The 17,214-nt window shown below is 44.5% G+C and overlaps 1 protein-coding gene across 2 annotated transcripts; it reads right to left on the reverse strand.

Annotated features, from left to right (window-relative positions):
* Positions 1-2,329: 2,329 nt before the first annotated feature.
* Positions 2,330-9,373, reverse strand: LOC143851823 (GDSL esterase/lipase At2g31540-like). Of its 2 annotated transcripts, none has more exons than XM_077361312.1 (3): positions 5,170-8,611; positions 3,904-4,165; positions 2,330-2,972 (listed from the first exon to the last, which is right to left on the reverse strand). In XM_077361312.1, the coding sequence occupies exons 1-3, from the start codon at positions 5,776-5,778 to the stop codon at positions 2,782-2,784; spliced, it is 1,062 nt and encodes a 353-aa protein (XP_077217427.1). In that variant the 5' UTR covers positions 5,779-8,611; the 3' UTR covers positions 2,330-2,781. The 2 variants fall into 2 exon arrangements, with proteins under 2 accessions (XP_077217427.1, XP_077217426.1); XM_077361311.1 differs by lacking the exon at positions 5,170-8,611 and adding an exon at positions 8,657-9,373 and having other exon boundaries at positions 2,505-2,972.
* Between the last annotated feature and the right edge of the window lie 7,841 nt (positions 9,374-17,214).

The following is a 17,214-nucleotide window of genomic DNA, read 5'->3' on the forward strand; positions in this document are numbered from 1 at the left end:
TCACAGTCCATACTCCATGGCATTGCCCACCTAATTTTTTTTTTTCTTTAATCAACTTTTTAATTTCCTTTCTATCCTAAATGATTCTCAAACCGGGCATCGCACAGTTGGTCCCACTAGTTTCTAATAAATACACGTTATATGGTGCACGTATTTCAAAAAACACTTGAGCCCACCTTATTCATTAGAAATCTCTATAGATCGGAAGGTTAGGATATCATTAGAAATCTCTATAGATCGGAAGGTTAGGATCATCATATGGAGATGATTTTTGGGTACGAGTGTATGACCTATTTATGTTGGACCTAACATATAAATAGCTTAGATTTTTGAACAAGGTGGGCCCCACTCTATTTTTTTAAATATACGTGCAAGTGCATGTACACATACACAATACAATGCGTATTTATTAGAAATTCATTAGGACCCCTTGTTCAAAGATCCAAACCGCTCATTCCTCGGCCTTTATGTTAATAGGCATCCCCAAAAGTCATCTCCATCTATCATATGATTTCTTTTGTCAATAGATCAGAGGGTTAGGATCATCCTACGGAGATGATTTTAGAGGCAAGGACTACTTCCATTGGGGCCCAGCAAATGAATGGTATGGGTTTCGACTTTCAAATATGGTGGGCCCAAGTTTTTTTTTTTTTTTTTTTTAATACGTCTTATATGGTCTCCGCATGTAGGTGCTTGTAATTTTTAAAAATAAAGTGGGGCCTACTTATTCAAAGATCTAAAAAATTGAGTTTGTGGGCCCCACCAAGTACTTGTGTTGAGACTTGAGAGGGAGAGAGAAAATGAGAGTAAGGGTATGAAAGTTGTGAGGGGTGTGGATCGCTTGTGAGAGGTAAGAGAGGATAAGGGAGAGAGAGAATAAGGGGTAGGTCTGTACTCTGTACTGTTTGGAGGGGGGGAGACACTGAATGTAGGGGGGCGAATGCAGAATGAGAGGGAGCGAATTTATCACCATCCTTTTGACATTTGACAAGGGCTATAATAATGGAATATAGGTAGTATTCTATTTTCCACAAGGGGCCCAGAGTGTCAATCCACTGCTGGCAAGCACTGATTTTCCGAGAGAGAGTAGATTACTTTACCAGAAGAGCATTTATCGAAGAGGCATTTATAGAGAGTGAAGGTTTGAGTAGTTAGAGAGAGAGAGAGAGAGAGAGATGCCTTGCCTAAACATATCGACTAATGCGAGCTTGGAAGGGGTGAACAGGGGGGTTTTGCTAAAATGTACCCCGGGTGCGTATTACGCACGACTTTGCTTCTTTGGTCCCGTACCAGTATTTAAATAATATGGAACCCATCACAAGTAAAGGGTTCTTTTTTAACAGAGCACCGATAACATGTTTTGATGAGAAATTGTATGATGCCCGACCGTCAAAATAAAAGGCGGAGAGAGACAAACCCTATCTGTCTTGATTTTGTTTGACATTTTCTTAGTTCAAAAACAAGGCAGCAGATTTTGTCTTCTTCCGCCCTTTACATTTTGAGAGTCAGGCATCCTATAATTTCTCTGTTTTGATTATGGGACGAATCACCTTATAATGTTCCTTTTTCAGTTTCCTTTCTTAGGGAAGGCAACCAAAGTGAGTCTAAATATTATTTTCAATGAAATGACAAAACATTATATTCCATGTTGAATCACTCCGTCTCTCATAAATAACATACTTTTCATAGAGGATGGTTTTATTGGTTCAGACTGCCAAGCAATGCAAGGAATGGAACCCACTCTTCCATATAATATAAGGGTTGTTAAGATTGCTGATATCCCAGTAATATTGGAAAGTTTCATATCCCCATTCTATTCAATCTTAAAACTACAGCATGTCTAGTGTCATATCTCAGTTGTTCTTGAAAATCCATTAATCTTCATACAACCCCTTGAGCTCGAAAAATAGGTATAGGTCCAAACTTCACCTTGTTTTCAGGTATAAGTAGGATTCAGGGTTATAGGAAGAGATTATATCATGCGAGCCTGAAATCCGGTATTTTTCAAAAGTACAATGGGGCACACTTTATTGGATGATCCAAACCGTTCCTCTGTTGGGCCAGAACATAATTAGGTTGTACGCCCGTACATCATCTCCATAGGATGATTCTAACCATCCGATCTATAGAACTTTCTCTAACGTGCGATCCCTCTACATGATTGGCATAGGATTTAGGATCATTCTATGGAAATGGTCTACAGGGTACGGCCTATTTAGTTGTCGCCAACAAATGAACGGCTTGGATCATCATATAATTGAGCCCTAGTGTTCTCTTTGGGGGGGAATTTTTTATAACAATTTTTGCCTCTTTAATTAAAAAACCTAATAAAACTTCATTTCATTCTGTCCTCTTTTTAAGCAAACGCTGGAATCTGCCGAAACCGTAATACGATGCCGATTCCAGCGGAAGCAATCCAATCCCACCTATGTTACACGAATGGAATGCTTAAATAGTAGGGCCTAATGACACCAAAGCCAACCCTAATCACACAAATCTAAGACCCAATTAAATGTACCCTCTCATTCCTCGCGTATGTGATCGGATCAATCGCGACCGCAAACAAGAAAATCATGCGGGTTGGGAAGAAGATCTAAACCGTTGATTTTTGTAGTCCTTTATCTTACTCGAGGAATGTCGATATTCTACAAGATCATCGGTCTTGATTTCACACACATGTCACTCAGTCTTGATTTCACATACGTGGTCTTTCTCAAGTATTATTGGATAAAAGTAATAACACAGAATCAATGATATTATTAGGGAGGGGTGTGGAAGTTTTTAAACCAAGTTTTTGAGGATGTTATCAACCAAGGAATCGGTAACTATTCGATACACAGCTTCAGTGGGATGAACAGCGTCCCAAAACAAGCTTTTAGAAGAATCTGGGCACGGTGGAGTGAGAACATTGCAGAGGGGTCCCACCTCCAAAAACCCTGTCCCACAACATCCTCTTGCAATCGTAACAAACCCTGTAATAGACAATGAAAAATGTATAAAACAGTAAGAGGAATGCTAATATCAAAACAATAAGCAGCAATGCTGGCGGGGCCCATATATATGGGTGATCCTAACCCCTCAATTCAGAGAGGTTTCTGACTTGACAATCATTTTTAATCACTACACATGTGAGGGTTAGGGTCATAGTATGGAAAATATTTTCCAACTCATTCTATATTCGGTAGGACCCGCCCCGGAATACTATTCTTGGAGAAATATTATGGTGCCCGGCCGATCGGGCGCATGCTCTTGTAAAAGAGTGCCGCCCTTAATTATACTAGTTGAAAAAAGGGGGCTGTCGTTGGATCAAATATCAAGGGTGGTGCCTCTTGCACGAGCATGCCTGATCGGGCACCGTATAAACACTCAATATTCTTGCTCCCGTGTAATGATTTTCGAAAACAAATACATTTGTGGTGTTGTCAGGTTGTCAGGTTACCTTTTGTAGCAACCATGACAAAAACCACAAAGGACAGTTAGCTTATATGGTAACAAACTTGTATCATACAATCACAAATCATAATTAATAATAAGAAATTTGCTAGGAAGAGTTTTTATATGGTGGCCGACCATGAAAATCAGACGAGCAGGGTGTCAAAATTCTGCCCCTTGATTTTTTATCCTGGTCAAACCACCTTTTTTGACTTCCCACTTAGATGAAAAATCAAAAGGCAGAGTGTCAGCACTTGTGATTTTCACGGTCGGGTACCATATAAATTCTCTACATGGAAAGCCATTTCTCAGCTCGCTTTTGCAGGAGAAGAACCATTAAATCTGCTAAAAGGCCTCTGGGCATGTTCTCTCCTGCAAAAGGACACGGCCCAAATTTCCTAGAAAGTCCCTAATAATAATCTTTCAAGCATAAACAGTTCAAAGTTGAGAGAGAAAGAGAGAGATGATTACCATATTTGTTAGGATTGTTGATCATGTCCATGGCCGGATCGTAAATGTTGACGTAGCTGAATTTGCTTGTTGAAAGCTCAGCTTGCATTTTAGGCAACAGATTTTGGAGCTTGGAATTATAAACAATGGCGTCTGCATTCTGGTCATGGAGGCATTTTCGTTCTGATGGCTTCTTGAATTTTGCAGTTATTTGTAAGGGCACGCAGCCGATTGGAGGAAGGCCAGCTATGATGAATTTTCGACCTCCAAGATCATAGATTAGCTACACATGAATAGTAATAATATTACAAAAAAAAATGTTGTGAATCTAAAGTATTTAGCCATGTAAGAAAAGAACAATATAAAATATCTAGCTAATTATGAAAATAGTTTAATTGATCAATTTTCATTAGGAACACATTTCCATTAATAAAATAGGACAGTGATCAACGAGTGCAAGTTTTAGGTTAGAAAGTCATGTAAAACATCAATCTAGAGTTTGACGGAGCCAAAAACTAATAAAGAAATCAAGCAAGCATATAAGATCACAAGTACACTATACCATCGACAAGCAAGAATTTATACAATATCCCAACCGTAATCTTAGGGGCCTTTTGGATGCGCGTATTTTAGAGTCCTGGATTTCTTTCAAATTGTAGTTTGGAGACAAGAGAAGGAAGAGAGCGTCGTTTTCTGATTTCTAGCCCTTCTTTCCTACAACAAGAGAGCTGGCGATCGCCCCATATTTCCAAGTTTAAGAAATCGCAGGATGTGGGATCTCACATATTCTAACAAAATTGTTTCTCATTTGTATCTCATATTGTTGCTTCTTGTCGTGACAATTTCCCATACTTTATGTGTTAGCCCAAGGGGAAGGATACTATGAGAACCTTGGCATGGCCAAATGACACTATGTCGACGATACATGGCCATCCTCAACTTGTAGCCAATGGAATGTGAAAATCAGAACCTACAAACATTTCTAGAAATTGAATTATAGAATTTATACTTGAAAATATATTACATGGAATATTTATGGGTCCACTTGTGAAAGAGGGCAGAAGATTGAGAAACTTGAGAACGTGGGAGTGAGGGGGGCATATAAAGCTCCTAAAAATCAGGAAAAAAAAAATCGAATAAGTAATTTTTTTCACTATTTTTAAGGATTTTGGATGTTCTCTCAAGTCTCAACTGCCACCAACTCAACTCAACCTTAAATAGAGAGAAAGAGAGAACTCTTTAAGAAATATTTCCCAATCAATCCTTAAATAGAGAAAAAGAGAGAACCTTGACAAGATCATGCAGCTTTTGATGTAGAAAATCTTGATATTCACTAATGTTAAACAGCACCCTCCTTGTGGGCAAATCATAGAAGTTGAAAACGAAGTCATTTGTTCCTGCACTAATCAAAATCAAAGCACCATTAATAATCTTAGAACTCTCTTCATCACCTACCACTCCTTTAAGCCTAGCTAGATAATCCTTAAACATGTCCAGTTGCCGCAACACCGGAATAACACCAGAGAATGCGGTGGTCAGTTCATCGAATCCCGACCCCGACGATGCAAAACAAACACCCGTACGAACATCATCGTCAGTTAGTGCAGGATCTAAGAATGGAGGAATGGTTTTCTTAAGTCCCAATCTAGAGACTAATAAATCTGGCACGAGCATTCCATCGGAAAATCTTCCGGTCGCCTTTTTTTCCGGGAATTTTAGTCCATATGGTGGGTGATCGGCTCTAAATGCGGTTCCCACATAGTTGTTGTTGCCCGTATCGACGGTCGAGTCGCCGAACACTAGGATGGCGGGGAATTTGGCCGGCGCTGAAGATTGGCATGTGGAAAGGGTAATAGCTAAGTGCAATATGAGGAGCGAGAGAAGAATGGTAGACATGGTTGTGTGAGATATTTGAAGGGAGAGATGGGTTATATTAAATAACTGGGTTAGGATCAATGGAAGATTGCTTTAATTTGGACAGACAATCTTAATTTAGATGGAAAGGTTATCCTCGTGATTCTGAAAATCTTCTGAATGTTCTAAATTTAGATGGGAGATTTTGAAAAATCTTCTAAATTTAGATCGAATTCTTCTTCACTGTAAATTCATAATATAGCTTCTAATCCAACTTAGAATTACTAAAATCTCTACAAAACCCCGTAAATTTATGTTTGTCAGTATTAATTTTACAAAGAGCTTTGATTTGTGAAAAAGATTATAACGGATTTTTGAAATTTTTATATTTAGTAACGTGGAAAGAGGCATTACAGCGTGTAACGTGCATGGATGTGAAAGGACTACTCCTTTATCTCATGAATCAAAATAAATTAACTCGTGCCCCTTATTTTTTAACGTGAAAAAGGTATGTTTAGATGTGTGTCATTATCATAAATAAAGTCTGGGCTAATACAAGACGTATTAGAGACAGTTAAAACAAAGGCGTTTTCATATGGTCCACACTATAGGAAGATAGAAATTATTTCCATAGGATGATCCAAACCCTCCGATCTTTAGAGGCTTCGATAATATGTAGTATCTAGTACTTTTCAAAAAGTATTGTACGGCCCATGCCATTAGATGATTCAAAGCGTCATCAACAGCGTAAATAGGTTGTGCCCAAAAAATCATTTCCATAGGTTGATCCTTGCCTTCCAATATATAGAGAAGTGCATATTGTGGAATCCTCTATAGATGGAGGGGTTCATATCATCCTATGAAAATAACTTTTGGGGACAACCTATTTACTCTGTGACCCCATCAAATGGATGGTTTGGAGGAAGGCCAGCTATGATGAATGTACGACCTCCAAAAAATAACAAAGAAATCAAGCAAGCATATAAGATCACAAGTGCACTATACCATCGACATTCGACAAGCAAGAATTTATACAATAGCCCAACCGTAATCTTAGGGGTCGTTTGGATACGTGTACTTTAGAATCATGGATTTCCTCAAAATTGTAGTTGGGAGACAAGAGAAGAAAGAGACCAGCCGTTGTTTTTTTATTTCTAGCCCTTCTTTCCGACAGCAAGTGAGCTGGCAATTGTCCAATGTTTCCAGGTTTTAGAAATAGCGGGATGCGGGAGAGATTTCTAATTCTAAAACTTGGTTTTCTTACTTAAAATTCAAGAAACGCTGCCAGGACAGCATACCGGCAATTTGATCATGACCCTCTTTTACCTCTTTTCAAACTAAAACCTGGATTCTAAAATCCTAGTATCCAAACGGCCCCTTAGTGTAAAAGATTTTTGCATTACAAAAATACCCGTATAAGACCTCGTAGCTGGCATCATAAATGTTGTCCTTTAGGCCCATGTTGTAATTGCAAGGAGCCGTAGGTAGGAATACACACGGGATACATTTCGTGACATAAATATAAAAAAACGTCTTTGTTATGGACTCCGCTTGGTAAACAGTACTCCAAATTATGCAAATGCCACATGAGTGATCCCCACAAGGAGAAGCCTTGCCTCATCTCATGCACGTGCATCTGAAGCTATCACATAATTAAAAGCTTAGCAAATCCCCTTTTCTACATATGTAAAATTTGATAAATTTAGGATTTCACTAAGAAAGAGAATTGATGGTGCTTATAAAGAGTACTTACATGATAAATATGAAATGAAATCAAGATAACTGTGGAAAGAGAAGAGAATGGAAGATTCTATTCTAGCCTAATTTCTAATTCAATCTTATTGCTTAATCTAGTTAGGTTACCTCTCTTAACCCACTTGCCAAATCTAGCACCATAGTGATCCGCCGGTGTGATTTCAACACCATCTGACTGTGAGATCTCACATACTCCAACAAAATTGTTTCTCATTTGTATCTCATATTGTTGCTTCTTGTCGTAAACAATTTCCCATACTATATATGTTAGCCCAAGGGGAAGGATACTAGAAGAACCTTGGCATGGCCAAGTGACACTTTGTCGACAATACATGGCCATCCTCAACTTGTAGATGATGGAATGTGAAAATCAGAACATAAAAACATTTCTAGAAATTGAATTAGGGCCCATTTGGATGCAGAGAAGATTTTGATTTGGATTTATCACATTTGCAGCTCTTTTTGCATTGTAATTTAGATCAAATTCTTGGATTTCCAATTCAGCAACTGACAGTGAGAAAAATCAGATTTCCAAATAAGCTGTGGAAATAAGAAATTGGAAATCCACAGATCTGGCAGTTTCCTTCACCCTCTTTGCTCCTCGACCTCTCCGCTCCAATAGGAAGCACCCACTTCCCTCTCTCTCTCCCTCAACATGTGCTGCCGGATCTATTCATTTTGTATTCAAAACTCAATTCCAAATCCAAATACAATATATGAGGTATCCAAACGGGCCCTTATAGAATATATACTTGAAAATATATTACATGGAATATTGATGGGTCCACATGTGAATGTGAAAGAGGGCAGAAGATTGAGAAACTTGAGAGAGTGGGAGTGAGGGGGGCGTATAATGCTCCTAAAAATCAGGAAAAAAAACCAAATTCGAATAAGTAATTATTTTCACTATTTTTAAGGATTTAGGATGTTCTCTCATCTGCCACAAACTCAAAGTCTCCCCCCCTCCTCTTCCCCCTCATACAATTGGGTCCGCGAATATTTGATGAAATGATTTTCCATGGTTTCCAAACATGACCTTAAATTGCTAATCTGTAAATACCAATAATGATTGAGCCAAACGTTTAGTTTTTTAAGAAATATTTCCAATCAAAACTTAAATAGAGAGAGAGAGAGAGAGAGAGAGAGAGAGAGAGAGAGAGAGCACCTTGACAAGATCGTGCAGCTTTTGTTGTAGAAAATCTTGATATTCACTAATGTTAAACATCAACCTCCTTGTGGGCAAATCATAGAAGTTTATAATGAAGTCATTTGTTCCTGCACTAATCAAAATCAAAGCACCATTAATAATCTTAGAACTCTCTTCATCCCCTACCACCCCTTCAAGCCTAGCTAGATAATCCTTAAACATGTCCAGTTGCCGTAACACCGGAATAACACCGGAGACCGCGGTGGTCAGTTCATCGAATCCCGACCCCGACGATGCAAAACAAACACCCGTACGAACATCATCGTCAGTTAGTGCAGGATCTAAGAATGGAGGAATGGTTTTCTTAAGTCCCAATCTAGAGACTAATAAATCTGGCACGAGCATTCCATCGGAAAATCTTCCGGTCGCCTTTTTTTCCGGGAATTTTAGTCCATATGGTGGGTGATCGGCTCTAAATGCGGTTCCCACATAGTTGTTGTTGCCCGTATCGACCGTCGAGTCGCCAAACACTAGGAGGGCTGGGAATTTTGCCGGCGCCGGAGATTGGCATGTGGAAAGGGTAATAGTTAAGTGCAATATGAGGAGGGAGAGAAGAATGGTAGACATGGTTGTGTGAGATAGAGGTGGGTTTTATTAAATTACTGGGTTAGTATCAATGGAAGATTGCTTTAATTTTGAATAGACAATCTTAATTTAGATGGAAAGGTTATCCTCGAGTGTTAGACCGAAAATCGGTAACAGGTACAGCAGTGGCGTAAGAACAGAGAGCGAGTGATGAGGGAGATTGAGTATGAGACCTGAGTGCTTAGTCCTGAGTGCTTAGTCCTGCACAAGGCAAACGAGGTCAGAAGACCAGACCGGATTTTACTCCGGACAGGTCCTTCGACACTCAAGTCAGTATGAGCAAGAGTGAAGGGAAATGTCAGAGAGTTTAGGGAGAGAAGGGATTTTCGCATTACCCATGAGTCTGAGCTTTAGTCCCCTATTTATAGGGAAGATCTGTTGAGGTGTCCTGGACAGGTGTCCAGGACAGGTGGCGGCTTGTGAGAGGCTGGATCTCACCTACTCTGAACAGGTGGCAGCCTGTGAGAGGCTGAGTCTCACCTACTCTGGGACAGGTGGCAGCCTGTGAGAGGCTGGGTCTCACCTACTCTGGGACAGGTGGCAGCCTGTGAGAGGCTGGATCTCACCTACTCTGAACAGGTGGCAGCCTGTGAGAGGCTGGGTCTCACCTACTCTGGGACAGGTGGCAGCCTGTGAGAGGCTGGATCTCACCTACTCTGAACAGGTGGCAGCCTGTGAGAGGCTGGGTCTCACCTACTCTGGGACAGGTGGCAGCCTGTGAGAGGCTGGTGTTTTCACACCCTATCAGTTGCCCCCCAGTTTTCCAAGTCATTGAAGGACTTGGGAAAGTGTGATCACTCGTTTTTCTGAATGGGGAGACGTTCGGGGGTGAATCGAAGAATTTAGCACGGAGTCCGGAGTTCGCAGTCCGGATTTAGGAGTTCGGAGTTCGCAGTCCGGCGTCCGGAGTACGGCTTCAACCGGACTGGCTCCTGGCGCAACACAGAGTCAAATATCCAGTCCGGAGTTCGCAGTCCGGAGTCCGGAGTTGGGAGTTCGCAGTCCGGAGTACGGCTTCAACCGGACTTGCTCCTGGCGCAACACAGAGTCAAATATCCAGTCCGGAGTTCGCAGTCCGGAGTCCGGAGTTGGGAGTTCGCAGTCCGGCGTCCGGAGTACGGCTTCAACCGGACTGGCTCCTGGCGCAACACAGAGTCAAATATCCAGTCCGGAGTTCGCAGTCCGGAGTCCGGAGTTGGGAGTTCGCAGTCCGGAGTACGGCTTCAACCGGACTTGCTCCTGGCGCAACACAGAGTCAAATATCCAGTCCGGAGTTCGCAGTCCGGAGTCCGGAGTTGGGAGTTCGCAGTCCGGAGTACGGCTTCAACCGGACTGGCTCCTGGCGCAACACAGAGTCAAATATCCAGTCCGGAGTTCGCAGTCCGGAGTCCGGAGTTGGGAGTTCGCAGTCCGGAGTACGGCTTCAACCGGACTGGCTCCTGGCGCAACACAGAGTCAAATATCCAGTCCGGAGTTCGCAGTCCGGAGTCCGGAGTTGGGAGTTCGCAGTCCGGAGTCCGGAGTACGGCTTCAACCGGACTGGCTCCTGGCGCAACACAGTCAAATATCCAGTCCGGAGTTCGCAGTCCGGAGTCCGGAGTTGGGAGTTCGCAGTCCGGAGTACGGCTTCAACCGGACTGATTTTTGTCGTCTTGTGAGAACGCGTTATATCCAGTACGGTTTTTTCCGGACTGAATTTTGTCTTCTAGCGGCCAGTTCGGTGCGGACCGGACTGATTTTTGTCGTCTTGTGAGAACGCGTTATATCCAGTACGGTTTTTTCCGGACTGAATTTTGTCTTCTAGCGGCCAGTTCGGTGCGGACCGGACCGATTTTTGTCGTCTTGTGAGAACGCGTTATATCCAGTACGGTTTTTTCCGGACTGAATTTTGTCTTCTAGCGGCCAGTTCGGTGCGGACCGGACTGATTTTTGTCGTCTTGTGAGAACGCGTTATATCCAGTACGGTTTTTTCCGGACTGAATTTTGTCTTCTAGCGGCCAGTTCGGTGCGGACCGGACTGATTTTTGTCGTCTTGTGAGAACGCGTTATATCCAGTACGGTTTTTTCCGGACTGAATTTTGAGTGCGGAGGGCGGAGTGCGGAGTGCGGAGTGCGGAGGGCGGAGTGCGGAGTGCGGAGTGCGGAGTGCGGACGGAGGGCGGAGTGCGGAGTGCGGAGATTCATCTTTGGGACGTAAATGTTTACGCGCGTGCTTGATCGTATTGATGGTGGGAGAATGTGTCCGTCATAAATAGGGGACACGTGGCGCAATCCAGGTGGCCTCGAGATGCGTGCATCGCATTTATTACCCCACCGCCTCTGAAAAACTATATAAGGAGGTTTACCCCCCTTCATTTTTTACTTTTTACCTTTCATCTTTTTCCTCTTCTTGCTCTGGGAGTTTCCACTTCTCAGTTCGCAGTTCGCAGATCGCAGTCCACAGATTGCAGATCGCAGTTCGCAGTTCGTAGTCGCAGTTCGTAGCTCGCAGTCGCGTTCCAAGATCTGTTAAGGGCTCCACTCACCGGTATTCCTCTCAGCCCTTCCTTTTACTATGTCTGGTAGTACTTCCAATTCCGAGTCCGGTACGGGGTCCTCCACTAGCAGTATTTCGGAGTTTAGGATGCCTCAGGAGCCTTTTTTGGCTAGTCCGTCTGATAGGATAGACCTTGTAGATAGTGACGATGGAGGGGATAGGGATGAAGTGATCTTAGACCTGAATGCCACTCCTCCCTTGACTGGCAGTCTCCCGCAAGCAGGAGGGAGTGTTGAGAGCGACGTTAATGAAGCGTCCACAACATTCCGTCCTGGCCGGGCGGTGGAGGTGATCGCTAGAGCGCGGATGGATGCCGATCCAAAATACAACTTGCGAGCTCTAGTCGAGGAGAACTACCTCACCAGGTCTATGCTGGGAGATATCAGGGATAAATACTGCGTGCCCCCGAGATTTGAACTGAGGGCAGCTATAGAGGGAGACAGAGCCTGCAACGAGAGCCAGGATCTCTGTATTTATGAGGAGTCACTGAGGGCAGGACTCCGATTTCCGTTGCACCCCTTTTTCTCAGCGGTGCTACGTTACTACGGACTAGCCCCGGCCCAGGTAGCTCCGAACTCATGGAGATTATTAGTTGGGTTTTTATACCTCGTCCACGGTCGGTTAGAGAGGAGTGTGACTTTGTCACTGTTCCGTGCTTGTGCACACCTGAAGAAGCATAAAGAAGGGGGCTGGATCTACATTAGCCAGCGCCCTGAACGGAAGATAATCACTGGCATTCCTTCGTCGATTCACTCGTGGAAGAATAGATTCTTCTATGTTGTGGATCAGGAGGCCAGTGAGCCCTGGTCCGTCCCTCTAGTATGGGACACTCCAGATACCTCAAAACTGAGTCGAAAGCCGCTCCTCGAAGGTGAGGACAGGATAACATTCGCCTTGATGCGGAAGGAGATCGAGCAATCGGGCCTCATCCGTTGTAAGGAGTTTTCTGAAGAGGCGATTCTGGTCGGGCTGGGCGTGAGTGCCGCGACTCCAGGACGTATGTAGCTAGACTTGTCTATGCAATCTGTTTATTTTTTATATACTTGCTTCTGACCGTTGGCTGCTCATTTGTCATGCAGAGATGAAGAAACAATCAACCGTCGAGAAAATCAGGCAGGGAGCTCAGCCGCGGGCACAAGAAGGTGCTCAACAGGCGCAGCAGGAGCGCCAGAAGAGAAAAGCGACTGTGCTGGGGAGTCCGGCCCCGTCACAGGGCATTCCTCCCCCATCCCAGAAGCCCAAGACTAAGGTGAAGCTAATAGGCCCCTTTGCTCAGGGCGGTGGCTCTTCTAAGTCCGGTGGTGCTTCTACCGGAGCCGGTTCTGGGGCTCGCCCTCCTGCGGGGATTAGTGAGCAAGTCTTTCGACCCAATTGGGCCGTTCTGAAGGATGACACTGCCTTAGGCGAGAGCCGGGTAGCAGCAGAGCTTATGAGCAAGTGTTTGCTGCAGAAGGACAAGCAACAGGTCCTTTACGAGCCGCCAGCGACAGGAGAGGAGGCTGTGTTGTCCTCCGCTTACCAGGTAAGGAAGTAGTGCTTCGATTTGCTAACTTTCTGCCCATTTCTTCCTTTCACCATACTGATGCCTGTTTCTTTCTGTTCTTTCTTCAGATCTTGCTATACTATAATGACCTCAAGGAGAAGAGTAAGAGCTTCTCCCAAGCCATTACTTCATCTGAAGAGGTGAACGGAAAGTTGGCCGTTGAGGTGCAGGAGCTTCAAACGAGCATCGGGCGAATAGAGGAGGAGAGGAAGTTGTTAAAAGAAGATCTGGCCGCAGAGAAGAGGAAACTGGCCAAGGCTGCCGAAGCCATGGAGGCTCAAAGAGGAAGGGCCACTGACAGACAGGAGAAGGCAGTAAAAGAGGCCACAGAGGCAAAGGAGGCTGAACTTTTCAGCCTGTCGAGCGAGGCTTACAGTCTTGGATACTACGACTGCCTCCAGGAGCTCCAGGCCTGCAATCCAAATCTGTTGATGCAGAACATGACTCTCCCTGCCAGGCCGAAGATTACTGATGAGGAGCCAGATACTCCTGCTGATACTCCTGCTGACATCACCTCTCTTCCAGATGCTTAGAGAGATTTTTTTTTTGTTTTGGCCTCTTTTTGTAATGGTCCTTGAGACCCTACAGCTTTTACCAGCATGTTTAAAGTGAATGTTGTAATGGCCCTCGAGGCCCCACATATTCTAATCAATGAAATTTGTCTGTCTCTGATACTTCTCAGCTGAGTGATTTGCTTGACTTTGTCTTTTTATTTTGATAACCTGTGAGAGGCCGTTGATGGTCGAATTGCGACGAACTGGTCTTTTAACAAGTACCCAAGTTTTGTAAACTGGGTTTCCATCGAGTACCCAAGTTTTGTGAACTGGGTTTCCAATGCGTACCCAAGTTTAAGAACTGGGTTTCCAATGAGTACCCAAGTTTTGTGAACTGGGTTTCCAGTGCGTACCCAAGTTTAAGAACTGGGTTTCCAGTGCGTACCCAAGTTTAAGAACTGGGTTTCCAGTGAGTACCCAAGTTTTGTGAACTGGGTTTCCAGTGCGTACCCAAGTTTAAGAACTGGGTTTCCAGTGCGTACCCAAGTTTAAGAACTGGGTTTCCAGTGCGTACCCAAGTTTAAGAACTGGGTTTCCAGTGAGTACCCAAGTTTTGTGAACTGGGTTTCCAGTGCGTACCCAAGTTTAAGAACTGGGTTTCCAGTGAGTACCCAAGTTTTGTGAACTGGGTTTCCAGTGCGTACCCAAGTTTAAGAACTGGGTTTCCAATGCGTACCCAAGTTTAAGAACTGGGTTTCCAGTGCGTACCCAAGTTTAAGAACTGGGTTTCCAGTGAGTACCCAAGTTTTGTGAACTGGGTTTCCAATGCGTACCCAAGTTTAAGAACTGGGTTTCCAGTGCGTACCCAAGTTTAAGAACTGGGTTTCCAGTGAGTACCCAAGTTTTGTGAACTGGGTTTCCAGTGAGTACCCAAGTTTTGTGAACTGGGTTTCCAGTGAGTACCCAAGTTTTGTGAACTGGGTTTCCAGATATAAAAATGACACTGAATTTGCAAGAAGATTATTTATTCATAACAACAAATATACAAATATACAACTTTACAAGATCACCTTTTCACGCCGGATAATTCGACTACTAATAATATTTCCTGAGGTTTTTGGAGTTCCATGCATGAGGTAATAGGTGCTCCTCCAGTGTCTCTAGCCTGTAGCTTCCTGGCCGGATAACTTCCTTCACTCGATAGGGTCCCTCCCAAGTTGGGGAAAGTTTCCCTACTTTCGTCGGCTGGGAGACGGCTGCCTTTCTTAGGACCAGATCCCCTGTCCTGAATTCTCTGGGGCGGATTTTGGAGTCGTGATAATTCGACACCTTCTGCTTATAAGCGGCGACCCGGATTCGAGATTCCTCCCGGATTTCTTCTAGTAAGTCGAGGTTGGCGCGGAGTCCGTCGCTGTTCAGTTGCTCATGGAAACTGATGACTCTGGGAGATGGGGTGCCTATATCAACAGGTATCACGGCTTCAGTTCCAAAAGAGAGGTTGAATGGTGATTCACCAGTCGTCGTGCGAGGAGTGGTGCGGTAAGCCCACAGAACATGGTAGAGCTCATCTGCCCATCGGCCAGCCTTTTCATCCAGCCTTTTCTTTATCCCTTGAAGCAAGATCCTATTGGTTACTTCCGTTTGCCCATTGGTCTGGGGGTGAGCTACCGAAGTGAATCTCTGTTCAATCTTTAGGTCAGAGCAGAACTTCCGAAAGTTCCGGCAGTCGAACTGTTTGCCGTTATCTGTGATTAAGGCACGGGGAATCCCAAATCTGCAGACCACTGCCTTCCAGAAGAAATTCTGTATATTCTGCTCAGTGATCTGGGCTAGAGGTTCTGCCTCCACCCACTTGGTGAAGTAGTCGATTGCCACCACTACGAATATGCGCTTTCCGGAAGCCGGTGGAAAAGGACCCAGAATGTCCATCCCCCATACTGCAAAAGGGAGTGGACTGATAATTGGGGCCATCGCCACAGCAGGCTGGTGGATGGTGGGGGAGAATTTCTGGCATCTCTCGCACTTTTTAACCAGATTCAGCGCGTCTTGTCGTATGGTGGGCCAATACAATCCTCTGAGGAGTACCTTGATCGCCAGGGCTTTGCCCCCCAGATGTTCTCCACAGATTCCTTCATGAGTCTCTTGCAATGCGTACGCGGCGTTACTTGGTCCCAGACACTTCAGGTACGGGAGAGTGTAGGACCTTTTATACAAAATGTCACCGCTGAGGGAGAATCGGGCGGCTCTCTGTATCACCTTACGGGCTTCCTTCTTATCTTCGGGAAGTTTCGCGTCCCGTAAGTAATGAACGATCTCATCCATCCAGCACGGCTCGTTCTCCACCTGCATTATATCTGCGGCTTCTCTTTCGATGCTAGATCTTTGTAGAAATTCCATACGTATGCTTCCAAGAGTGGTGTATCCAGAAGCAGCCAGCTTCGATAGTACATCTGCTTTGGCATTTTCTGTCCGTGGTATTCTGATGACCTCGAAACTGGCAAACCGGCTGGAGAGTTGATGAACCTTAGCAAGATACTTAACCATACGCTCATCTCGAGCTTCGTAGACCCCTTGGATCTGATTTGCTACCAGCTGTGAGTCGCAGTATGCTTTTAATTTCCGGGCGCCGGTATAAATTGCTAGGTTCATTCCGGCAAGGAGGGCTTCATATTCTGCCTCATTGTTGGACGCACGGAATCCGAATCTCAGAGCATAATCCGCAGTGAACTCCTCAGGCCCAGTGAGGATGAGGCCTGCTCCACAGCCGTTTTTATTTGAAGAACCATCGACATATACTTCCCAAGTTGGTGTGCTGGTCATGGAGTCCTGCTCTGCCAGGGGTTGCAAGATTTCTGTCTGAGTTTCTGCTGTGCATTCGTCAGGAACCGCTTTCTCTGCAACTGGGAGTTGTACCGTTTCAGGGTCGGCGACTTGCTGGGGGATGGTGCACTCTGCTACGAAATCTGCCAGTACTTGGGCCTTGATGGCTGGCCTTGGAGCGTACTGGATGTCGAACTCGCTCAGCTCTACGGCCCATTTCACAAGTCGTCCGGAGATATCTGGTCGATGGAGTACTTGCCGGAGCGGCTGGTCAGTCAAGACCTTTACAGTATGAGCTTGAAAGTACGGTCTTAATTTTCTTGCAGCCATTACCAGCGCGTAAGCCAATTTCTCGACCCGCTGGTACCTTGTTTCTGCGTCGTGAAGAACCTTGCTGACATAATAGATTGGTTTTTGCTGGCGGTGCTCCTCGCGGACGAGGACAGCTGCCAGTGCCGTGGAGCTAACGGAGAGATATAGAAATAACTCCTCACCTGGCTCCGGCTTTGTTAATAATGGCGGGGAGGACAGATACCTT

Source organism: Tasmannia lanceolata, unplaced genomic scaffold, assembly GCF_043159265.1.
Source record: "Tasmannia lanceolata isolate RefF3 unplaced genomic scaffold, GAP_Taslan_0.1 ptg000018l, whole genome shotgun sequence".
Classification (NCBI taxonomy): Eukaryota; Viridiplantae; Streptophyta; class Magnoliopsida; order Canellales; family Winteraceae; genus Tasmannia; species Tasmannia lanceolata.